The sequence below is a fragment of the Mustela putorius genome, unplaced genomic scaffold, assembly GCF_011764305.1.
Source record: "Mustela putorius furo isolate JIRA1106 unplaced genomic scaffold, ASM1176430v1.1 tig00000224_pilon_pilon_pilon, whole genome shotgun sequence".
NCBI classification, from domain to species: Eukaryota; Metazoa; Chordata; class Mammalia; order Carnivora; family Mustelidae; genus Mustela; species Mustela putorius.
The window spans coordinates 1,104,431-1,129,158 of record NW_025421321.1 but is presented as its reverse complement, the minus strand read 5'-3'; the positions used below and the strand labels follow the sequence as shown (position 1 = coordinate 1,129,158).

Sequence of the window (24,728 nt, the reverse complement as noted above, 5' to 3'; positions counted from 1 at the left end):
AAACATCCAGACTTCACACTTGCCATGAATGATACCTTCTATAACCAGCCAGATTACGAAACTAGCATACGAGAGCTTTGTCCCTGTGAAATACACTATCTTAATTCTGAAATCAGCTTCACCTGGATTCAATGCATTACCTGCATTCATCTCCTACTCAGAGGGAGAAAGCAAAAAACTAGGACTTCCAGACTCCACGGAAATTCCTAAGGAGACAACTCAGTCCAAATTTCAAGCACCTGCACAACCAACGACAGTTTTCCCTACAACCGCTGGCTATGCGGTGTCCCCCTGGGCACAGCGCATTTAACCTTCCCCCAAACGTCCAGCAGTTGTGAGCAGAGAATGCCACTTCTGACGACGAGCTACGCGAGAAAAATGACCAGAGAAACCGAAAACAGGTAAGCTTCCGCACAAGCCAGCCCAGCACGAGGGGCGCTCGGTTTTGAGTTCTATGCAGATCTGAGGCGAAGAGCCCCAACGCTTTCAGGCTCAGGAGCCTGCGCTTCTGCGTCTCATCTACGTGCCGGCGGCCGGGAGCCTCACAGGGGACGCCCCCCGCCCCCGCTCTCCTCTATTCTCCCACGCGGGGTCGTGACTGCCCGCTGCTCCCAGCCCTTGGAGGAGACACTGGTCCAGCCCGTCGCGGACACGGGGCTGAGCTCCGCGGAGGGCCAGAAAAGGACACCCGGGGAGGGAGGGGGCAGTCGGAGTGCTCCCGCAGGCAGATACCTTGGGGAAAGGATGCCCACGGGCTGCACCCGCGGGCCAGGCGAGGGGAAAGGATGGAGGAGAATCGGAAGAGGACACCGGAGTGTGGAAGGGAGACGTGGGGCGCTCCTGCAGGCAAGAAACTTATGGAGGGCCGAGAGGATCCAGGTCTGCTTGCGCGCCAGGTAGGGGGCCTCGCCCCTGCGCCGCGCCTCACCTGCCCAGAGCCCGCTTCATGCCCGCGTCCGCGGCGCAGCGCGGCTCTGCCGGCCTCTTGCCCGCCAGGCGCAGGTTCTGCTTCAGGCGGCAGTCGGCGTCCAGCGCCGCGGCGGCCGAGCCGGAGGAGGACGAGCCCGAGGCGGCGCAGCGCTCATGCTCCAAGGCGACGGGATCGGTCCGCTTCCTCATCCCGCGGCGGACACGGCCGGCCGCCGGCGGCGTCCGCAGACCTCGCCCGCCCGCGCTGCAGTCACCGCTACTCACGGGAACCCCGGCCGCCGGGAGCCCGCACCCCCTCGCATCCCAGCCCCAGGCCGCGGCGCCAGCCTCTACTGACCAGCGCCTGGGACCAGGCTGGCCGCGTCGGCCAATTAGCGCCGCGCTCCCACCGGCCCCGCCCCGCCCCGCCCCGCCCCCTCCTGGGTTCCGCTGGGAGCGCGCCCAGCGTCCCGGGCGCCGACCTGCGGCCATTTTGGAGAAGGGCATGCGGAGCCTTGCGGGGCGTCGCAGGCTGGTGGGGGCCGAGCGACGGGTAGTGCAGGCGAGGAGTCTGGGCTAGGGCGCCGCGGCGGGGAGGGTCGCCTTTGCCGGCATGCTCAGCGCCGTGAGCAAAATCACTCGGTCCTGCCCCAGATCAGTGGCCCAAATGTGGAAGGAACACGGCCAGAAAGCATCCAAAGAGCAAGAGCCGCCGAGGAGAGCTGGCTCCTTCCTCTCCCGCCCCAGACTGGTTTTTCCCTAATGCTGGAAACCCAACGTGAACGAATCCCTCGGAAACGTTTCTGTAATGATTTATGAGAACCAAAAGCAAAAGGTAACAAGTCACCATTTTCATGATTTATAACTATTTTCCCACAAGATTTTACTTTTTTTAAAAATATGCTTTCAGGTACTTTTCTTTTTTTAAACACAAACATATAGGTAATTTAATTTTTAAGTTTAGGGCTGAACGTATGAAACTGAACTCATTAAACAATATACTTCTTAAGTCTGTATTTGATTTTAGATTTTTGTAAAGTAATTAGTAGCTGGAGCAGGAGACTCTTGACCAGGTTAGGAGTAGAGATTACTTAAAGAATCTTAAAAAAAAAAAAAAGGTGGAAAAAAATATGTTTCAAAGATAAATTTACACTTGTAAAACCCAAGTTAAGAACTAATTCAGGGGCGCCTACGTGGCTCAGTGGGTTAAGCCTCTGCTTTCGGCTCAGGTCATGATCCCAGGGTCCTGCGATCAAGCCCAGCATTGGGCTCTCTGCTCCGCGGGGAGCCTGCTTCCTCCTCTCTCTTGCCTGCCTCCCTGCCTCCTTGTGATCTTTATCTGTCAAAGATTTAAAAAAAAAAAAGGAGAAATTAGTAGCTCCTTCTATTAGCTTTGTAATGATACTTAAATTGTGAAAGAATTTCATTAATTGTGTTATAAAAATATCCAACCAGCATTCATATTTGTGTGGATATCACCAAATACTCTTTTAGAATTTAAATTGTGAATTCTTTAAACTGTTATACTAGCACATACTGGGATTAGGAATCCAGAAACTGAATTAAAAAAAAAAATTTTTGACCCTATCACTCACAAAATCCTCTTTAATAGGAAAAAAAAAAAAAAAAAACAAGGGAGGGCTGTTGAGAAGAGAAATGTGAGGGTTATTGAGTCTGGCTGGCATTAGGCCTTGCCCATACAGTCCTCAGCTCTTGGTCCTGTAGGGGCCAAGGGCCAGGCTGCTCCAAGGTGGGCCACTTTGGTTTGAGGATTATTTTGAGCTAAAGGCAATTAAGACCCTATAGACTTCCTCCCTGTGGATGAAACTTTTTGCCCCTCCCTTGACTATATAGAAGAATCTAAATTGGGGGGTTTTCCCAGAATAATTTATTACCAGAAATAAATTTTACCTGAGTGACCCATCTATATGGCAAGACAAGTATCTAATTACCGAACATTTGCTCTTCTTATTGCCCTGTGACTTACATTCTTTCCCTTCAAAGTCCCAGACCCGTACCTGATTCTCCTTAGTTCAGGATAATATACAGATACCTTATTTTGCCTGACTATCTTTGGAATTTCCATGTCAGTGTGGATTCCCTGTATGTAGGAAACTAAATTTGGTTTTCTCCTGTTAATCTATTTCATATCAATCTGATTCTTAGTACAGCTAGAAGGTCCTAGAAGGGAACAGGAAATTCTTGCTTCCTGATATTCCACATTGACTTTCTGTATGGTCTTTAAATACCATCCTACGCTGGTGACACCCACATTTGTATCTTGTACCCCTTCCTTGAACTCCAGGGTCTTCTATCTAATGGTCTACTCATCCACTCTGATATCCTGTAGGCACCTAAAATTACTGTGTTCAAAGCTGAGCTCCCAACTCTTTTCCCATCCCAAACTCCATGTGTAACCTTCTTCACCTCAGGAATGGCAATATTATACTTCTGTTTCCTTGGGTCAGAACCCTGGGATCATCCTTGAATCCTCCCTTCTTATATCTATCTGTATTACCACTCCTTTCAAAATCTATCCAGGATGCAACCATTTCTGACTACCTCCTCTATCCACACTCTGGCCCAAGCTGCCATCCTCTCTCATTTGGATTATTTTACTAGTGTAAGTGGTCTCCTACCTCCAGTTTTGCCAACTTTTGTCTACTTAACTCACCTGTCACAAAGTTCTTTTTAAAGATGTAGGTCCAGTCCTGTCATTTGTTTGCTTAAAATAACTATATGGTTTCCCATCTCACTGAAGATAAAACAGAAAGCTTGTGAAAGGGCCTCCGGCCCTCACTTTGATCTCAGCCACCAAGGTCTTCCTCCCTTACTCTGCTCGTGTCACTGCCTCCTTGCTGAGGCTGGGGTCTCAAGGAGAGGTGTGGGTGGCATGTGTGTGAGTCATACATCCCCCTCCTTGGGGCCTTTGCACTTGCATTCCTCCTGCTGCTAATTCTCTGCCCATTCTATGGCCCCATCTCCACATGGATTATTCGCTCCCCACTGCAGGTCTGTGCTTTCTCTGAACACTAAGAAAACCCTCAGGTCCTCTCATCATCACTCTGTTTACCTGCCTTGGCTTATTCTCCTGAGCATTTTTCACGAATATATTTATCATTGGTATATCTGTATCCCACACTGGAACATAGACTCTGAGAACAAGGACTTTGTTCACTACTTTATCTTCAGTGTCTAGATCAATGTACAGAATATAGTAGGAACTTCATAAATATTTGCTGAAGGAGTAAGGAATCACCACCACCCTTCTGAAGTGTGTACTGTTGCCCCCATTGTGCTGGTGAGGACATGAATCTCAGGCCGAGGATCTGAAATTCAAAAGGTTTATGACAAAGAAAGGTGGATACTGGTGACTGTTGGAATACAGTCTTGTAGCACAGACCACTATGGATCTTGTTTTTAATAAAACTTAGCTAAATTATCCCTGACTGTAGAGCTGAAAAGGAAATGTCAATTAGCTTAAAGATTCAAAGTCCATTTCCATGCTCATTCTTCAGATTACATATCTGTTGTATCTTTATTTGCAAAAGAGGACCATAGTTTCTAGGGTTAGCTAGAATGAATCCAGTAATATTGCCTTTTTAAAAAAGTTTTGCTTTTTTAAAGGTAGCCAAATAAAACAAGTTGTCTCTACAGCATTAATTTTCATCTCTGATTCTATATGATTATGAAAATTTCCATAATCATGTAGGTAAGATTATAGCTGTGTGAATTGATGTTAATCTGGGTATTTCCCCCCTTTGTAGGCTTCCTGATTAAAACTATTTTCCAAATGTTTTTAAATAACTCCTTTAAAATCAAAGGTGATTTTGTGGGGTTCAAAGCTTAAATACAAAGTCTGTCACTTTAGAAGCTGAGTCAACCTGGTAGGTTATCTATTCAGTTGTTGGGGCGCCTGGCTGATTCAGTCCTGACAACCTGCAACTCTTGATCTCAGGGTACTGAATTCAAGCCCCAAGTTGGCTATGGAGCCAACCTAAAAAAAAAAAAAAATTATTTTGCTTTCTAATCAGTACCAAGGGTCTTTTAAAAGCTACCTTAGGGGGCGCCTGGGAGGCTCAGTTGGTTAAAGCCTCTGCTTTCAGCTCAGGTCATGATCCCAGGGTCCAGTGATCTAGCCCCGCATTGGGCTCTGGGCTCAGCAGGGAGCCTGCTTCCTCCTCTCTCGGCCTGCCCTTCTGCCTACTTGTGATCTCTGTCTGTCAAATAAATAAATAAAATCTTAAATAAATAAATAAAAGCTACCTTAGGGTTAATCATGAGAATTAAATGATACATATGTCACACTCCCTACCACAAAGGAGATACCCAATAAAAGTTGGTTTCCCTTTTGAGCAAACAAAAGCCCACACTGCACAACGAAAACGAAATACTGCGTCATTGTATTAATGCACACCAAGTTTCTGAGCATCCTTCTCAATCTCAAAGTAGAACCCCGTTGAACCTAAATGAAAATGACTCGACCTAATTTTAAAAAAAAGACGTTGCGAGATACGTATATATCGCGAACTGAGCTTCAAAAGAGAGCCTTTGCTCAGTTTACAGGCCGGAACCCATTCCCGCTGACTCCCGCAGCTGCACGGGTTTCCCTAGGGAAGGATACACCAGCGAAATCCTCCTCAGCTTTCACCTTTCTTATAGTGCGGCTGCGCAGCGGAGGCAATTGTCCTTTGGCCGCCGCCGTAGGCCACGAGGCCCTGGAGCGCGTTTCTATTGGCTGGGCGTGTTTGGCGCCAAAGAGCGAACCGGAGGCGGAGGCGAGTACCTGCGGCTGTGGGACTGGAAGCCACCGATCCCCAGAGCGGTGTGCGTGAGCCCGGCGACCGTTTGGCGTGAGAGTCGGCGGTTGACAAAGCCTCGGGACAGGGCTGCGGACGATATGTTCTGCGAAAAGGCCATGGAGCTGGTCCGCGAGCTGCATCGCGCGCCAGAAGGGCAGCTGCCCGCCTTCAATGTGAGGGAGGACGGGGTCAACCGGGCTGGTCTGGCTGAAGGCGCGGGGCCTGGGAGAGCGGCGGGCGGGCGGGCGGGCGGAGGGTGGGCGACCCTGTGGGTCTAACCTGCGTCTCCTCCGAGCGTGGGCTTTCTCACCGTGTCAGCTCCAAAGTAGGGAACAAAATTTTGGAACACAGAAAAACGAAACATAGCAGGAAAAAGAGCATTCATATTTATATTACGCAGCGATTTGGTGAATTTCTTGAGTATATTGCCTTCAGTGTTTCCTACATACAGCGTTACTGCTGGTTCCTTTGCTTGACCAAGCGTATCTTGGCTGCCCGGTAACCATCTAGCGTTTGTTGAACGCTAAGGCAGAAGATAGGCCTGTAGAGCCAGGCCGGGATTCAGGCTCGGTGGTGTGAGGTTGGAGCAGTACTCCGGCTTTCTGTGGCTGTCCGCTTCTGCAAAAACGAGAAAGAGCATAATAATAGGGCTCAGTTCTTCCTGTAGTGAGGGCCCTCGGAGTGGGATGTATATGTGTAGGTCCTCTGGACAGTGCCTGATACTCAATCTGATAATCAACAGATTGGAGATGAGAAAGAACAGTGGCAGGGAGATGTTATGGGCGGTTATGATCACTCCTTTAAAAAAAAAATCCTTAAAAAAAGAAATTATAGATCAAGTTCAGGGATTTGTGCAAACTTACAACATACTGGCGCAGAACCTCACCTTGAACACAGGTTTCCTAGATTCCTGTCTTAAACCTCTTCAAACATAAGAAAATATATAATTGTTGTTCTTCAAGGACAGTTACTTCATTTAAAAAGTTAGGAGACAATGGTGGGAAGTTCAGCAGAGATGCTGGAATGCCAAGGGGTGCAGGCTCTAAAATAGGACTCCACGCTGCATTTAGATAACTAGGCATATGAGGAGACAACCTCAAAGAGACACTTGTCCAACAGGAACTGGCCACAACAGCCTTGCGACTGACTCTGCAGACCTTGAGTCCATCCAACAACCTGTTTCACTCAAATTTTAAGTTACCACTTTTGGGGGGAGTCCAGGGAAGGAACTTAAAACTTATAAAATCACTCCTTTTTCTAGGTCGTAGTTTGGCAGGGCACCTTTTGCAGTTTTGCTGCATGTGCACCTTCTGCTGACAAACCCACCTGCTAGCCAAGTTACTCAGCAGCCTGGAAGACTCAGCTTGAGGAGACTGGCCACTCCTTGACATAGCCAAGCAGGGACAGGCCAATCCATCTGATTGGTCTGATTGTTCCTGTAGGCCCGTGGCCCACAGGAACTTCCAAGAATCATTCCTCCCAGGAAGATGATAGTAGGTCTAGAGCAGGACTCTGCCTTATTCATTCCAGGATCTCTCAAGGTTAGATGCTGTATTCAGCAAATTGAAATAATTGTCCACTTTCTATATGCAGAACTGGTAATAGTTTAAGTGAGTTTTTAGGAAAATTATCTTGGGCTCCCAGCCTGAGGTGGGAATTTTTACTATAGATAAATCTAAATCTGAAAGCATGTATGTATTTTTATTTATTTAAGGTTTTATTCATTTGAGAGAGAACACAAGCAGAGGGTAGGGGCAGAGGCAAAGGAAGAGAGAGAAGCAGATTCCCCATTGAACAGGGAGTCCCACCTAGGGCTCAATCCCAGGATCCTGGAGTCATGACCTGAGCCAAAGGCAGACATTTAACCAACTGAGCCACCTAGGGGTCCCAGCATGTGTGTATTTTTTTTTTTTTTAAGATTTTATTTATTTGAGAGATAAAATACAAGCAGGGAGCAGGGCAGAGGGTAAGGGAGAAGCAGACTCCCTGCTGAGTGGGGAGCCCAATGTGGGACTCGGTCCCAGGACTCCAGGGTCATGACCTGAGCTGAAGGCAGATGCTTAACTGACTGAACCACCCAGGTGCCCCACATGTGTGTATTTTTATAAAATTTCACATGTCTTTTTTTTTTTTTTTAAAGATTTTATTTATTTGACAGAGATCACGAGTAGGCAGAGAGGTAGGCAGATGGAGAGTGGGCAGGTGGGAGGAGCAGGCTCCCCGCCTAGCAGAGAGCCCAATGCTGGGCTCGATCCCAGGACCCTGAGACCATATATCCCAAGCGGAAGGCAGAGGCTTAACCCACTGAGCCACCCAGGGGCCCCTCATACGTATCTTTTTGTATGCCTGTAGATCTATTACTCATCCAGGAGTTTCAGCTATTTCTTAAAATATTATTTGCTGATAAAAGGAATATTGAACTGAATTCTAAAAGATCAGACTTTTCCATGACCTCTTTTAAACTACTTGAGCAAAGGGAAGATAGAAATCATGCTTAACATTTTTTTTTATTAGGAATTATATATTTTCTTATGTTTGAAGAGGATTAAGTTCTTGATTTTGTAGTTATACCAATAGTCCCAAAATGTTTTTGCTACTGCATACATTTTGGTCTTAAAAGTAGCTGGGTCACTTATCTTTGGATTGCTGAAAGACCTACTATGTAATATTTATGAATTTTAGAATTTTAATAATTTTATTCTTCCAAAGGAAAATTTTTTAGAAGTTTGCCCCAAGGTGGATAGTAGAGAAACTCCTTTGGTCCTTCTCTTGTTGCAAACCAAAAGTGTTCATGTTTTCTGGTAATCTTTTTTTTTTAAGATGTTATTATTTAGGGGTGCCTGGGTGGCTCAATGGGTTAAGTCTCTGCCTTCAGCTCAGGTCATGATCCAGGGTCCTGGGATCAAGCCTCACATCCAGCTCTGCTCAGCGGGGAGCCTGCTTCTCCCTCTCTCTGCCTACTTGTGATCTCTCTCTCTCTCTGTCAAATAAATAAATAAACAAAATCTTTTAGAGGCACCTGGGTGGCTCAGTGGGTTAAGCCTTTGCCTTCAGCTCAGGTCATGATCTCAGGGTCCTGGGATTGAGCCTTGCGTCGAGCTCTGCTCAGCGGAGAGCCTGCTTCCCCCTCTCTACCTGCCTCTCTTGTCTACTTGTGATTTCTCTCTCTGTCAAATACATAAATAAAATCTTAAAAAAATGTTTAAAAAAAGATTTTATTATTTATTTGAGAAAGAGAGTACATAAGCAGGGAGAGGGGCAGAAGGAGAGAGAGAAGCAGATTCCCCACTGAGCAAGGAGCCCAATGTGGGACTCAATTCCAGGACCCTGGGATCATGACCTGAGTAGAAGGCATTATTACTACCCTTGTAGTAATTTTTTAAGATCTGTTTTCATTATTTATTTACTTACTTATTTTTGTCATGCCTTAGCACTTTTTACAAATGTATACATCTTTATAACCAGTGCCACGGTCAAGATTCCTGTCACCCCAAGGGTTTCCTTTTCCCCTTTTGTAGCTACCTACTATCTGCAGCTGTGGGCAACCACTGATAGACTTTCCATGGCTACAGATAATTGTCTTTTTTGTGGGGAGAGGTTTCTGGATTCAATGTGCTAGGAGCTGCATACTTTTTCTCTAAAGGGCCAGCAGGGATCATACAGTATGTACTCCTTGGTATCTGACTACTATTGCTTACTACAGTGTATTTAAGAGTTTCTTTAATCAGTTATGTTGATTGCATAAGTTGTCGGTAATTCATTCCTTTTTATTGCTTTTTTTCTCTATATTTATTTATTTATTTATTTGACAGAGAGAGAGAGATCACAGGTAGGCAGAGAGGCAGGGAGAGAGAGAGAGAGGAGGAAGCAGGCTCCTTGCTGAGCAGAGAGCCTGATGCGGGGCTTGATCCCAGGACTCTGAGATCATGACCTGAGCCAAAGGCAGAGGCTTTAACCCACTGAGCCACCCAGGCAACCCTTTTTTCTCTATTTTTTATTGTGGTAGAATATATATACAACATAAAATCTGCCATTTTCACCAATTTTAAGTGTATATCAGTGCCATCAATTACATTCACGTCATTGTACAACCATCACTCCTCTGTCCAAAACATTTTCATCAACTGTGACAGAAACTTTGTAACCATTAAGCAATAGCTCCCCATTTCCCTCTTCCCTCAGTCCCTAGTAACCTCTAATCAAATCCCTAGGAATTTGCCTATTTAGATATTTCAGGTAAGTGGAATCACAATATTTAACATTTTATGTCTGGCTTATTTCACTTAGGATAATGTTCCCAAAGTTCAGTGCATGTTGATGCATGCAGTACTATATTCCTTTTTATGTCCAAATAATATTCCATTGAGTAGATATACCATATTTGATTTATTAGTTCATCAGTTGATAGATATTTGGGTGTTTTTACTTTGGGGCTGCCATAAATAATGGTGCTCTGAAAATTTATGTACAAAGTTTTTGAATGAACATGTTTTCAAGTTTCTTGAGTATTATACCTAAGAGTGGAATTGCTAGATGATATGATAATTCTATGTTAAATTTTTTGAGGAACCATCAGAATGTTTTTCATAGGACTGCATCATTTTATATTCCTGTCTACAATGTATGAGTGTTCCAATTTCTCCTTATCCTCACCAACACTTGTTATATCCATTCTCATAGGTATTGCTTTTTGATAAAATATCAAAATCAAAGATAAACAGTAGATCAAACATTGCTATGGACTTGGTGGAGGAATTAATAGATGTGTATCAATATCATTTTATATATTCTAGGAGGATGGACTCAGGCAAGTTCTGGAGGAGATGAAAGCTTTATATGAACAAAACCAGTCAGATGTGTAAGTTTTGACAGATAGAAGTCTTTTTTAAGAGTTTTTATTTATTTGAGAGCACAAGCAGGGGAAAGGAGGAGAGGGAGAAGGAGAAGCAGGCTTCTTCTTATTGAGCTGCAGCAGCCCAATATGGGGCTCAGTCCCAGGACCTCAAGATTATAACCTGAGCCAAAGGCAGACACCCAACCAACTGAGCCACCCACACACCCCTGATGAGATTGATATTTTAAAACAACTTAAAAAATATGATACTGAAATAAGATAATGTCCCATCAGTTTTTAGATAAGATTTTTTTTTTTTTTAAATTATCTGTGAGCCTGATCATACTGTAGCTATACAGGACTGAGGGGATTTGTGTTGATCACCCTAAATTTATGGGGATTCAAATAGTGTGTGGTACATAGCAGATGCTCAGTAAATATTTATTTGAATCCTATGACAGAGTATTAGAGTGAATTTAAAAGAAATGAGACAGCAGCAAATAAAAATTCTAACAAAGTGAAATCTAGAGTTTCCATGGCTCATTTTCACTAATAGCTGCCTTGGTGCCTTAAATGGGTAACAGGCAATTTGTAAACTTAATAGGAGCTGCAGTGATTTCCAGCAGCTTTAGCAAAGTTTGCCTAGAACCAGTGCTATAGAAGGCTACAGCCTGGTGTGTAAAAGAGCTCTGGGTTTAGAAAACATTTAGAGCTGAGCATGGTGGTAGCACACTGGAGCATTTGGGCTGTGTGACAAACTTCATAAGTTCTTGTGATTTGGTGAAGAGTAAGATACAAGGAGTATCAGCTCTGGGATCAGAGGTGATTTATCCAGATCTCAGCCAACAGATGTCAATCAACAGATGTCCGTCTGTGACCTGACATTTCATTTTTGGCCTTATTAGGTACAGTGTTTTGATCAGTTACTTGGGCATAGAAATCAGTAACATGCTGGTAAGATCTGTGGAGCACATAAACAGTGGGAGCATTTTCCAACTGAGTTGTTTAAGGAGAGATACAGAAAAATCTTCACAGGTGGAATGAAGGAAAGAACCATAGCAGGTTTACAGTAAGTATAAGGCAAATATAAAGTCCCAAACTCAAGTTCCCAAGCACTTTGTTCATTCATTAATTCATGCAACAAATATGTGCTAAATGATTATGTGCTGATAAGTGGCTCTGGTATTTCAGCTGTAAACGACACAATAAAGATGTCTGTCCCCATAGCCCTCACAGTCTAATAATGCAGAAGATAGATAATAAATAAATACAGATATGCCGAATTGGGATACATGCCATGAAGGAAAACAACAGTTCTGGGAGAGAAAATAATCAATTAAAGGCAGACTTAGATTGAGGTATCAGGGAAGTTCTCTCCAAGGAAGAAACCTTTCAGCTGAGATCTAAAGGAGAAGCCAGTTTCAGTAAGGCAGTGACGGGGCAGAGAGTGTCCTAGGTCAAGGGGGCAGTATATGCAAAGGCCCTGAGTTGTGAAGGAGGGTGGGGTGCTCAGGACAGTGATAGTTAAAGAAGACCAGTGTGGCTGAAGCTTAGCAAGCAGGCAAAGGGTAACACAAGATGAGAATTTTAAGCAATTTTAAGATGGTGGCATGGTTATGTTTTAAAAGATCAACATAGCTACTCTGTGGACAATAGACAAGGGGACCAAGAGAAGGGAGGCATGCTGGCCATCCAGGTGACAGCAGAGGTGACCTGGACTAAATAGAAAGTGAACAGGTTAAAGACATATTTATTTAGGAGGTGGCCTGACAGGCCTTAGTCCAGTAAGGGAATGATTTTCCTGTATTTGCTGTATTTGTACCATTTGCAAATTTGTGATCCAAAATTATGTGCCCCACCCTCCTAGTTTCTTGGTGGGGTGTAGGGGACAGTCACTATTAATTTCTGTTAAAATTTTTTCGGAAGTCTATTCCTTTTTAATTACTCGTGTAAAAGTAAAATTTTTTAGGAAGTTATTATGTACTTAATGAAATACTCTGGTATTACCTTGGGTATATTTTATTTGTACTGTTTCTTTATAATCCAGAGCACACTGTAAACAACCTGGAGGATGAATCTGACTTTCAGAGAGTGACAGAAATGTACAGAGCAGATGTAGAAGACGTGATAGGACAGGGACATAGATATTTCCCTCTATTTTCAGGGACTGGAACAGGCACTACAGGAAGGAATCCCTTTTTTATCTGTCCAGTTCCTTTTATTTTTATTTATTTATTCATTTATTTATTTTAAGATTTTATTTATTTATTTGACAGACAGAGATCACAAGTAGGCAGAGAGGCAGGCAGAGGGGAAGACAGGGGAAGCAGGCTCCCAGTTGAGCAGGGAGCCTAATGCGGGACTCGATCCCAGGACCCTGAGATCATGACCAGAGCCAAAGGCAGAGGCTTTAACCCACTGAGCCACCCAGGCACTCCTATCCAGTTCCTTTTAAAACTCCAAAGTAGATTCTTACTCAATCTGTACATTGTCTTTGATTTGTTTTTTTCCATCATTTTTATTATGGTAAAATATAAATAACATAAAATTTGCCATCTCAACCATTTTAAGTGTACAGTGCAGTGGTAGTAAATATGTGCATAATGTTACACAGCTATCACCACCATCCATCATCATAATCTTTTATCCTATAATACTGAAACTCTGTGCCCATTAATTATACATCTGGTTTGTGGTTTTTCGTTTGTTTGTTTTTAAAGATTTTTATTTATTTGACAGAGAGAGAGAGCTCACAAGTAGGCAGAGAGGCAGGCAGAGAGAATGGGGAAAGAAGTCTCCCCACTGAGCAGAGAGCCCGATGCAGGGCTTGATTCCAGGACCCTAGGATCATGACCTGAGCCGAAGGCAGAGGCTTTAACCCACTGAGCCACCCAGGCGCCCCATACATCTGGTTTTTAAATATATTTATCTAATATCTAAGGAGATGTACATTTTGTAGGGTAAAACCAAAATTTTTCCCTCTCTGTGTGAACAACACTGCAATATAGGACACATACATGTTGAAGATCAATAAATATTTGTGGGATAAATGAAGGACCATTTTTACTACCATTTTAACTTACTTTATTGCAAAGATTTAGAAAAACCATTAAAAGAGTAGTCCTATTTAAAATAAAAATATGATATAAGATCATAATCTTGTTAACCATGATGTTAGGTTTATCTCTTACTCCAGCATGGTAAAAGAATTCTAAAAAGTGAGTAAACACAATGTGTGTCTTTTGAAAATAATGAAGATTAATCAGTGTGCAAAAATGCAAAATACCAAATGAATACTTAAATACTTAAGTGAAATACTTAAATACTTAAACACTTAAGTGAATACTTAAATACTTAAATGAAATGCTGATAGCATGATTTTAGGTAAATTAGTTTACTTTTGGTTTTTGGCTTTTTTGTCTTTTAGCATACCAATTAAAGCTCTTATGTGGAAGCAAGTACTATTTGTTTAGATTAATCACTAATTATAAATAGATAAAAACAAACGTGGAGGTCAGTTGTTAGTTGGCTTTGAAAATTTTCCTTATGCTGAAATATGTATATTTGTTCTTTTCTTTTTTAAATGTTCTTACCAGGAATGAAGTAAAGTCGGGTGGACAAAGTGACTTGATATCAACCATCAAGTTTCGACACTGTTCTTTGTTAAGAAATCGACGCTGTGCTGTAGCATACCTGTAAGTTTCTCAGTTTTTGCTTGTGGTGCAGGGAATAAATGGAGGGCTTCCCATGTGGTTTCCTAATTAACCATTTCAAATGGATAACAGACATTCTTAGATTTGTTTTTCCTGTATAAGCATTCTAAATACTTTTCTTTCTTCCATTAAATTTTTTCATTGTGAAAAATTGTAGTATTCATAAAACTAGGGAGAATAATACTGTGAACCCCCATGGAGACATCATATAGGTTTAACAGTTTTTTAACATTTTCCCATATTTGCTTCATCTTGTTTTATTTGCCTGTATTAATACTATTCTAGAAACTGATGGGCTTTTACCACTGAATACTCTAAGAAATAAGGACCTTTGGGGCCTTTTCTCCCATGACCATGGCACCATTCTCAAACCTAGAGAAACAAAGAACTCTTCACTGCACCCATCCAGCCCATATTTATGTCTCCCTGTCATTCCCAAGGTATCTTCTTACAGTCATGCGAGCTCGTACCTTCTTTCTGTCCTAGGTATGACCGATTGCTTCGGATCAGAGCACTCAGGTGGGAGTATGGCAGCGTCCTGCCCAATGCCTTACGATTTCACATGTCTGCTGAAGAAGTAAGCTAGTACTGTTGTTCACGTTTCTGAATCTGGAAAATTGTGGTTGTGGCATTGTTCTGTAATAGTATTTGTACAGTAGAGTATAGCATAGTATTGTTCTATAATGGTATTTCTCTTTAAAATCTGTTTTTCAGCAGTTTTTGGTCTGTATTTACTTAGTATATAGTATGAGGAGAATGATAGGAGTAATTCTAAGTGCTATGTGGAAACCTCTCAGATTAACAAGATTAAGGATTCCATTATGTTACTTATTAGTGATCCATTTATAGGATTAAAGAACTGGCATCATTTTTAGGGATTTTCCATAAAGAGAGAGTGTGTGTGTGTACTCTCTTATTCGACATGAATACCTGTAACAAAACTCTTCATTTGTCCCGTCACTAAGGCCCAGAGCTAGCCCAATATTTAAGGACACAGGATTAGAGTCAAGTAAACTTGGGTTCAGAATGTTGTTTCTGCCACTGTCTAATCTTTGGTAAGTGACTTGAGTTCTCTCTATGTCTAAATGCCCTCATTTACACAATGAGGGTGGTAGTACTTACCTACTCTAGGCTTGAAGTGACTTCTGACACTATTAGAGTTAGACCAAACTTCCCCAGCCACAGGTTTGGGGGTTTCCAGGGCTTCTTTCTGACTAACTGGCTACAAATTTGAGGGGTCCTGCTATCTCCTTAGGTTTAGAGCTTTGAATATCTTGATTCCAGTCAAACTTCCAGAGAGGAGAGTGGAGATAGAGTTGGAACTCAGTCACATGGATGGTGTTTTAAACAATGGTGCCTGGGGGCACCTGGGTGGCTCAGTGGGTTAAAGCCTCTGCCTTCGGCTCGGGTCATGATCCCAGGGTCGTGGGATCGAGCCCCGCATCGCGCTCTCTGCTCAGCAGGGAGCCTGCTTCCCCCTCTCTCTCTCTGTCTGCCTCTCTGCCTACTTGTGATCTCTCTCTGTCAAATAGATAATAATAAAAAATTTCTTAAAAAGAAAAAAAAAAGTTTAAACAATGGTGCCTGTGTGATAAAACCCCAGTAAAAATTCTGGACACCAAAGCTTGTGTGAGCCTCCCCAATTGACAGTACTTTGTGTGTATTGTTACATATTGTGCCAGAAGGGCAGTGTGTCATGATTCCATAGGGAAAGGACACTAGAAGCTTCATGTTTGTTTACTGTCAGGGAGCAAGAATGTCCTGTCCCCTTAAGGTCCTTTTAACCAGAATAAGAATCGAATTGACATGAGCTAGATTTTTTGTTTTAAGATTGTGTTTATTATTCATCAGAGAGAGGGTATGCACAAGCCAGAGGAGAGGCAGTGGGAGAGGGAGATAATCTCAAGCAGACTTTGTGCTGAGCACAGAGCCCAGTGTGGGGCTCGATCCCACAACCCTGAGATCATGACCTGAGCCAAAGTCAAGAGTGGGGCACTTAACTGACTGACCCACCTTGGGTGTCCCAACATGAGACAGATAAACAGGAAAAAATCAAATTTCATACATACAGGGAATCCATATAGACATGGAAATTCCAAAAGCAGGCAAAATGAGGTATATGTGTCTTTTCTGTTGTTGTTAAGTAAGCTCTGTGCCCAACATGGGTCTTGAACTCAGGACTCTCAGATCAAGAGAATCAAGAGTCATATGTTCTACCAGTGGAACCAGCCAGGAGCCTCAAGGGTTAGGGGTTTAGGACTTGAAAGGGAAAGAATGTAATCCTCCAGAAGAATGGAAAACAGCAAATGTTTGGTAAACAGATGTTTGAGGGGATGGGTGGGGTAGGGGGTGAGGGGTGGGCACCCACAGAAACAATGAGACAAAGAGAGGCTTTGTTATCAAACAGGCTTTGCTAGGTCCCTTCCTGTCTACCATACCTTGTTCAGAGAATAATGTGGTTGTCTATGGTGGGAACTCTCTTCCTGGAGCAGATACTTAATCTAAATTTTTTAAGGCAGTTGTAAGAGAGACAAAGAGCTTTTCCATTTTCTTTTTAAAGGTTTTTGTTTATTTATTATTTGACAGAGAGAGAGACAACAAGAGAGGGAACACAAGCAGGGGGAGTAGGGGAGAGAAGACTTCCCGCTGAGCAGGGAGCCTGATGCAGGCCTCTATCCCAGGACCCCAGGATCACGACCTAAACCAAAGGCAGATGCTTAATGACTAAGCAACCCAGGCCCCCTAAAGAGCTTTTCCTGAATCTGCTGGGTTTAAATTGCTTTTTAACTCAAAACACTTCTTGCTAAATTGGCCCATATTGGGGTGACCTACCCTTTGCCCCTGTAGTACCTTGCCAGACCTCCCCATGTGCCTCTTCCTTCTGCTGCTAGTGTTTCTTATCCCTTTCATTATGGTAAAATTGTGATTGTAATTGTAGCGCTTTCCACAGTTCTGTGAGTCATGTAGGTGCATTATTAAACCTGAGGGCTCAGGCAGGCGTGCACACACACACATACTTTCTTATAAGGATTATGAAGACGTTTTTCTATGGAATCTTTTAGGAGCTGTATTGTTTTACCTTTCACGAGGAGATCTACAGTACTGGCATTGATTTCTGTGTATAATGTTGAATTTTGAATACGGATAGTGAGATAATCCAATATCACTTAATTGAAAAGTCTTTTTACCATTGCTCTACATGTGGTGCCACTTTTGTCATAAATTGTGTGTCAGTATATCTGAGGATTTGGGATAGGGGACTTTCTCTTCTATTCTCTTAATCTATATGTCCTTATACCAGTTCTACACTGTTGTAATTATTATAACTTTATTGTATGTCTTGAGTAAGTATTACCATCTTGTTCTTTTTCAGGTGTGTCAACTATTTTTGGCCCTTTGCATTTCCGTGTAAATTTTAGACTCAATTTGTCAGGTTCTATTTCTTTTTTTCTTTTCTTTCTTTTTCTTTCTTTTTTTTTTTTTTTTTAAGATTTTATTTATTCATTTGACAGACAGAGATCACAAGTAGGCAGAGAGGCAGGCAGAGAGAGAGAGAGGAGGAAGCAGGCTCCCCACAGAGCAGAGAGCCCGATGCAGGGCTCGATCCCAGGACTCTGGGATCACGACCCAAGCCGAAGGCAGAGGCTTTAACCCACTGAGCCACCCAGGTGCTCCTATTTCTTTTTTTTTTTTTGGAGATTTTGGTTGAAATTTAATTGAATCTATAGGTGAGTTGATATAATACTGAATCATGTATGTGGTAATCCCTGCATATATTTAGGTCTTAAATATCTCTCAACAATGAAAAAAAATAACAGATTTACTTAGACGTAACTTATATAACATAAAGTTTACCCCTTTAAAATATACAACTTGGGGTTTTTTGTATATTCAGAGTATCTGTTATCACCATCTTATTCCAGAACATTTTCATCACCCCCAAAAGAAACTCTGTATCCATTATCAGTTACTCTACATTGTCTCCTGTTTTCCCAGCTCCTGGAGGTTACAAATCTACTTTTTATATAGGTTTTTGTATTACGGATTTTTCATTTAAGTGGAATCATGTAGTAAGTATGTGGCCTTTTGTGCCTTTCACTTAGCATGTTTTTGAGGTTCATCCATGTGCTAACATGTACCATCCTGAGGTATGGCTGAATAATATTCTATTGTATGGATATATGTATCTTATTCACTCATCAGTTGATGGACACTTGGGTGTTTTTCTCAGCAGGGTTTTAATGGTTTCCAGAAAAACTATCAATGCAGGGTTTAGAGAGATCATAATTCTGAAATGGAGTTTGTATCTGGTCAAATGTCTCTTAGGTCTGTGATTAAGTATGCTAGAATGTAACTTCTGTGAGCATAGAGATTTTCACTTTGTTAAATGATCTATCCTAAATCCCCAGACCAGTTCATAACAGGCAATTCGTAATACTTGCAGTTTAAATGAATGAATGGTCAGTAGTGATCTATGTGGGAAAATGTGCTATTTATGAAAGGATAAATATACAATTTCTGCAAGTTTTTCTTTTTATAACTTTGTAAAATGACTATATTTACAGATGGAGTGGTTCAATCATTATAAAAAATCCCTTGCTATCTATATGAAGTCACTGGGAGGAGATGAAGGTTTGGACATCACACAGGATATGAAACCTCCGAAAAGCCTATATATCGAGGTAAGTATACCTTTTAAGATGGATTTTTCTTGGTGTGCCTGGCTGGTTCAGTCGGTAGAGCATGATGCTCTTCATCTTGAATTTGAGGCCTATGATGGGTGTAGAGATTAGTTAAAAGTAAAATCTTTTAAAAAAACCACTAAGATAAAATAGATTTTTCTTCAATGCATAGATTATGCTGACGTTTGTCTAAGAAGAGGGAGTATATGAATATATATTAACTTAACATTAAAAAAGAAACATATATCCAAACCAAAAATGTTACCTCTAGGGGGCTGGTGGGAATAGGATAGAATAGCTAAAATTTTCTGAATATACATATTTTAACAGTGTTAACTTTGGAACCATATATATGCTTTATATGTTATTAAAAAAACTAAAGTGGAAGACCAACCCGTAGATTTTGAAAGCAGAATGAAACATATGAACCTATGTTTTAAGTTGGTAGATTAGTCGAACAGAAATTATTTTAAATTACTTTAAAGGCAAATAGCTTCTAAAACCAGTAGGTGAAAAGTTAATGGAGATGATGATGAGGTTTACGGATGGGTACAGGTAACACCTAGACCCACTGATCAGTCGTAACATCTAGAAAGGAACAACCAGACATTCTGTTTCATGAGGTCTTGCAAGAGGAAGTGTGTAACACCATTTGCCAGAAAGTCAAACCTGATCTGATCAAGCCTCTAGATAAAACTTCAGTTTATAGGAAATTCGGGGACTGAGGAACATGTTAAGTGACCCCATAGGTACCCACAACAAAATCTAGTTTGTGGGAAACTACCAAAGTACCCACTTTCTTTATCAGTAGATTGCCAAGAGGAAGGGAAAAAGGGAAAAAACTGTATAGATTAAAAGATGTGGAGACATGTCAGAAATGTGTCATGTGTAGCTCTCGTTGGATTCTGATGTAACATGGCAGCCTTAAAGAAAACAGTGATGAAATAGATGGGGGAATGTGGATACTAGCCGGGAATTTCATGATAGTAAAAATGATTAATAAGATGTGATAACAGTTTTGAGATTATGTTTCTTGAAAAAAAACTTACACCTAAAACTAATATAACAGCAACTGAAATTAAATAAAAACTTAAGAAAAGAAAAAGAAATCAGTTGAAACCAAAAGCTGATTCTTTGTGAGCAAGAATAAAATTGATAAACCTCTAAAAAATTAAATAAATAGAATCTCATTTTTTAGAAATAGGTACTTAAATATTTACGGATGAAATGGTATGTAGGATTTGGTTCAAAATAATCCAGAAGTAGGTGAGGAAGCAAGATTGGCCGCATGTTGATAATTGTCGAAGCCAGTTGATGGAGTTTCATTATATTAGTCTTTTTACTTCTGAGTATTTGAGGTTTTCCATAACATAAGTCTTTTTTTTTTTTAAAGATTTTATTTATTTATTTGACAGACGGAGATCACAAGTAGGCAGAGAAGCAGGCAGAGAGAGGAGGAAGCAGTCTCCCTGCTGAGCAGAGAGCCCAATGTAGGGCTTGATCCCAGGACCCTGGGATCATGACCTGAGCCAAAGGCAGAGGCTTTAACCCACTGAGCCACCCAGGTGCCTCTATAAGTCTATTTAAAGAAGCAAAAATGTAGCATTGGGGCAGGGGAGGAGATTCTTCTTAAATGGTGTTTTTTGAACTAAGTAAAATACCTTTGGAAGTCATGTTAAGATTTCAGAGGGATGGGGCACCTGGGTGGCTTAGTGGGTTAAAGCCTCTGCCTGCAGCTCAGGTCATGATCCCAGGGTCCTGGGATCGAGCCCCACATTGGACTATCTGTTCAGCAGGGAGTCTGCTTCCACCTCTCTCTCTGCTTGCCTCTCTGCCTACTTGTGATCTCAGTCTGTCAAATAAATAAATAAAATATTAAAAAAAAAAAAGATTTCAGAGGGATCATAGGGCATGAAATCTAGGAAAAGTAGAAGACTGGAACTTGCTGGTGGGGTTGGCTTCACTCATACTAATGCAAGACCTCAGGAGCACCAACTCCTATCCTGGGTTCTCATGGGAGAGGAAAACTGAAAGCTGCAGTCTCTTGGTAATCTTCTTGGCAGTTACAGAAGTGGTTATCAAAAGGCTGCCTCACCCCTCCTACCTCCTGACAAAGAACCTCTCTTGATTCTTCTGATGTGAGTCTGCATCTCTTCTTTCATGGTGTACTTCTACATATTTCTGGGAAATAATCTGAATATTGAAGAAGATTAGAAGAATCCCTTTAAAACAGAAATTGTAGAGACTTACCTATGTTCTTTTCTCAGATACTGATATTTCATGGAAGAATCTGTTAAGAGGCAAGTTGGAATCAATATAACATTCTCTTTACTTTGTAGATAGGTATTTTGATTTTTCAGGATTTGCAGAGGGAACACGATATGTGATGTTGTCTTCCCTCACCAGCTCCCTAGGTTTCTTTGCTGTCGGCATGGACATACACGTACATGTGGAGATCCTGCCATTCTCCCCATCCCAGCAGGACAGTTGGCTTGTCAGTAAGGAGTCCTAGGCCCAGGTACACAGAGATGAAACAGAGAGACAGAAAGCCTAGCATTTGTACTGGGTGGGTATTTTTATAACCCCTATTTACTTTATGGTCACTATATATTAAACATAATTTAGATAAAACAAAAGGTTTTTGTTTTTTGTTTTTTTCAGGTGCGGTGTCTAAAAGACTATGGAGAATTTGAAGTTGATGATGGTACTTCAGTCCTGTTAAAAAAAAATAGTCAGGTATTTCTCGTGTTGAGATACTTTAAATCCTATGAGAGTGTTGAACGATGCAAATGTTAGAATCAGTAGCAAAGTAAATGTTGCCTTGTGATGAGCATGTGTATCATAAGCATTATGCTTAGTATAAGACACACTGTTTTGCCTGTTTTCTAAATATAAAGACTTGCATATATCAAGAAAAGGTTAATTTACTAGGTTATTGCTTGTATTTAACACTAAGCATGTTACTGGGAAATTACACAGTGAGCCTTTTTCTAGGTAAGTGGGCTTATTCTTATTAAGGGCTTATTAAATTGTTGGATTTAACAGCTCTCTTTGAATTTATTAAAAAGGTGCTAAGTGCTCGGGGAACCTAGGTGGCTCAGTGGGTTGCTTCCTCCTTGCTCTCTGCCTGCCTCTCTGCCTACTTGTGATCTCTGCCTGTCAAATAAATAAATAAAATCTTTGGGGGGAAAAAAAGGTGCTAAGTGCTCATTTTCAGCTTGTAGGTCACCTTTCAAATTCTAGTTCTTTGGCAAAGAAATAGTGATATCGATCAAAAGTTTATTTTTATTTTATTATATTTTATTTTTTTAAGATTTTATTTATTTATTTGACACAGAGAGAGAGAGAACAAGTAGGCAGAGAGGCAGGCAGAGGGAGGGGGAAGCAGGCTCTCCACCAAGCAGAGAGCTTGATACGGGACTTGATCCCAGGATGCTGAGATCATGACCTGAGCTGAAGGCGGAAGCTTAACCCACTGAGCCACCCAGGCACCCCTAAAGAGATTCTTCAAGGGATCCTAAAATCTTTGATTGTTAGAGCAAAAATTTCCCTCCCAAGTATCCTCTGGGAAGTAGATAGAATGAATAGAAAGCAGATGATGAAGAAGTGCTCTCATCAAAATCTGTATTTCTGGAAGACCCAGCAGGAAGTTGTGATTCACAAGAACAAAGCTATCCTCATAAAGCAAGATAGGAGAAAACTTCATCTCAAACACTGTCATCCTGTGTTTGAATTTCTCTCTCAAGCTCTTTGATCTCTCCACCATAGTGCCCAGGTGGGGCTGGCTCAGGTAGAAACCAGCTGAGCCCGCCCCACCCCTTCCTGCTCCCAGTGCTAGATAGTTGTCACTCTCTGTAGACCGTGCAGAAGCCTTCCCCTTGAGATGTTTAACTTGTCTCAGTATTGCCCACCCTCGATTATAAAAATAGAGGACATTTTTATGTGTCTTTTACTTACTATCTATTTATCTACTTCTAAAATATCTGACCACATCTAAAACCAGTTTTCTATAGAATTTGGTGTAGATCATCCACATAATATAAAACAATAATAGGAACACATTTTTTTGCCATAGATTTCTTTATACTTGTCCATATAGCAAGCATGTTTATGTGCCCAGAAATCAGAACCCCCCCCTACTTTGTAGTAGGAATTGGAATAACTTAAACGAACAACTAAATATATTTTCTCTTTTTTTACATTTCACATTCTTAAGGCATTTTAAAAATCCATTTAACAAATTAGACAGCAGGGTGTCTTCCTGACTGGTCAGGAGGTAAATCCCTGTCTCAGGGCCCATGATAGGCCTGTGAGCTGGTGAGGAAGGCCCATAGGCCCATGGAACCATGGCACACTTCCCTAAACTATTGTGATAATCCCTCATGCTGCAGTTATTTTCAAAGATTATTTGCTGTGAACTTCCTAATGTAGGGTTTTTGGTTTTTACCCAAGAACGTCTATCTTTTCTTTGAGACTTCTTTGGTCATCTGTGAGATTGGAAAGTTTTCTGCCTTGCTGCCTGTACTTTCCCACCCCAGACTTCAGTAAACGCTCCCATTTTAAGCCCCTATGTTTTGGGGGAATCAGACAGGGAGAATCTTTTTGGCCTCAGAATGAGAGTGGTTTTCTCTTGGAAGGACATGGAGTATGAGCCTTAGCTGGGTACCAGTGTCTTTACATGCAGTGTGTGAACAGCACCCACCCTGCAAATTACAGATACTTCTAATCCTTGAAAAATACAGGAGGATAGAGGCTACTCTAGTTATTGATGAGAATAAATGTTCAGGCTCAATACTAGAGAAGCTTAATTGAGAAGAAGCTCCTTTCAGTGGTCTTCCCAACAAGCTGTTGTCCCCTTGTGGTCCACTGGTGCAGAATCCCACCCTGGGGTTTCCCAAAATGCAGATAACAAAATTCCTGATGGAATGCATAAGTCTTCAGTTAAGTTTAAATGAAGCAAACTATAAATTTATTTATAAAAATCAGAATTCAGTAGAGTTTTAAGTGGCTTCATTTCAATTGACTAAAATAACACATGTACTTACGTTTAGCTACTCAGCTGCTTGAAAAATAGGTGATCAGTTGTTGCTTTTTAATGATGCAAAATGTAATTTTCAATTCTTTTCCAATTTTTTCTCTTTCTCCCTCTCCCCGCCCTTCCCCTCAGCACTTTTTACCCCGGTGGAAGTGTGAGCAGCTGGTTAGACAGGGCATTCTGGAGCATGTGCTGTCCTGACCTTGTGCTGAGGCGCCACTAGGCTTCCCTGTGGTGTGAGGGGCAGCCACACAACGGAATGTGCTGCACGTCCATCTCCACCCTCATCTCTTTGATTTTAAAGGTTCTTTACAGAAGTTCTTCAAGATAACCAGGAGTATCTAGCAAAGGAGTGGTTTGCTTTTCTTTTGTACAGGATTCATCCTCCTCTTTGTAATAAACTATTGTAAGCTATGTCTGTAATTACAAGATTCCTACAGTTACTACAATGTGGTTTTTTGACAAAATTTTTTTAATGGAAGTAAGCATTTGTTAATATTTGATTTTCTTTGTCCTCCCTGGTAATGACTTTATTTTTCCAGTGTACATTTCCAGCCCATGGTATAGCATACTGTCTTATAGTACAAATTCAAGGAAGGTAATAACCTTTCCTAAGTGATAAAACTTCGGCAAATTAATATAGTACTCTTTAATATAATAAAATTCTTTTTTGTTGTTGTCGGGTTCATGTGTTACTTTAGTGATAATTTTCACTCCAAAAATGTTATTTAAGTACCAGAACAAAACACTGTG

At 41.6% G+C, this 24,728-nt stretch overlaps 2 protein-coding genes across 3 annotated transcripts in view; one reads left to right on the top strand and one right to left on the bottom strand.

The window, feature by feature from the left end:
• Positions 1-1,296, bottom strand: part of ABHD12 (abhydrolase domain containing 12, lysophospholipase) — a 96,516-nt gene extending 95,220 nt beyond the window's left edge. The window contains exon 1 of the mRNA XM_004781245.3: positions 929-1,296. Coding sequence (XP_004781302.2) covers positions 929-1,119 — 191 coding nt within the window. The 5' untranslated portion in view covers positions 1,120-1,296. The remainder of the gene's footprint in view (positions 1-928) is intronic.
• A 141-nt stretch (positions 1,297-1,437) lies between these two features.
• Positions 1,438-24,658, top strand: GINS1 (GINS complex subunit 1). 2 transcript variants are annotated; one of them, XM_004781238.3, is made up of 7 exons: positions 1,438-1,744; positions 10,505-10,569; positions 14,142-14,240; positions 14,745-14,835; positions 18,824-18,940; positions 21,602-21,676; positions 24,108-24,658. In XM_004781238.3, exons 1-7 carry the CDS (start codon positions 1,718-1,720, stop codon positions 24,174-24,176), a joined length of 543 nt encoding a protein of 180 aa, XP_004781295.1. In that variant the 5' UTR covers positions 1,438-1,717; the 3' UTR covers positions 24,177-24,658. The 2 variants fall into 2 exon arrangements, with proteins under 2 accessions (XP_004781295.1, XP_004781294.1); XM_004781237.3 differs by lacking the exon at positions 1,438-1,744 and adding an exon at positions 5,674-5,884.
• The last annotated feature ends 70 nt before the right edge of the window (positions 24,659-24,728 follow it).

What these genes read in the sequence shown, in the direction of transcription:
- GINS1 (XM_004781237.3), top strand. Translation starts at nt 5,810, where the DNA reads ATGTTCTGCGAAAAGGCCATGGAGCTGGTCCGCGAGCTGCATCGCGCG. An exon ending in CGAAAAGCCTATATATCGAG is followed by an intron (nt 18,941 to 21,601) that starts GTAAGTATACCT and finishes TGTTTTTTTCAG; the next exon opens with GTGCGGTGTCTAAAAGACTA. An exon ending in TGTTAAAAAAAAATAGTCAG is followed by an intron (nt 21,677 to 24,107) that starts GTATTTCTCGTG and finishes CCTTCCCCTCAG; the next exon opens with CACTTTTTACCCCGGTGGAA.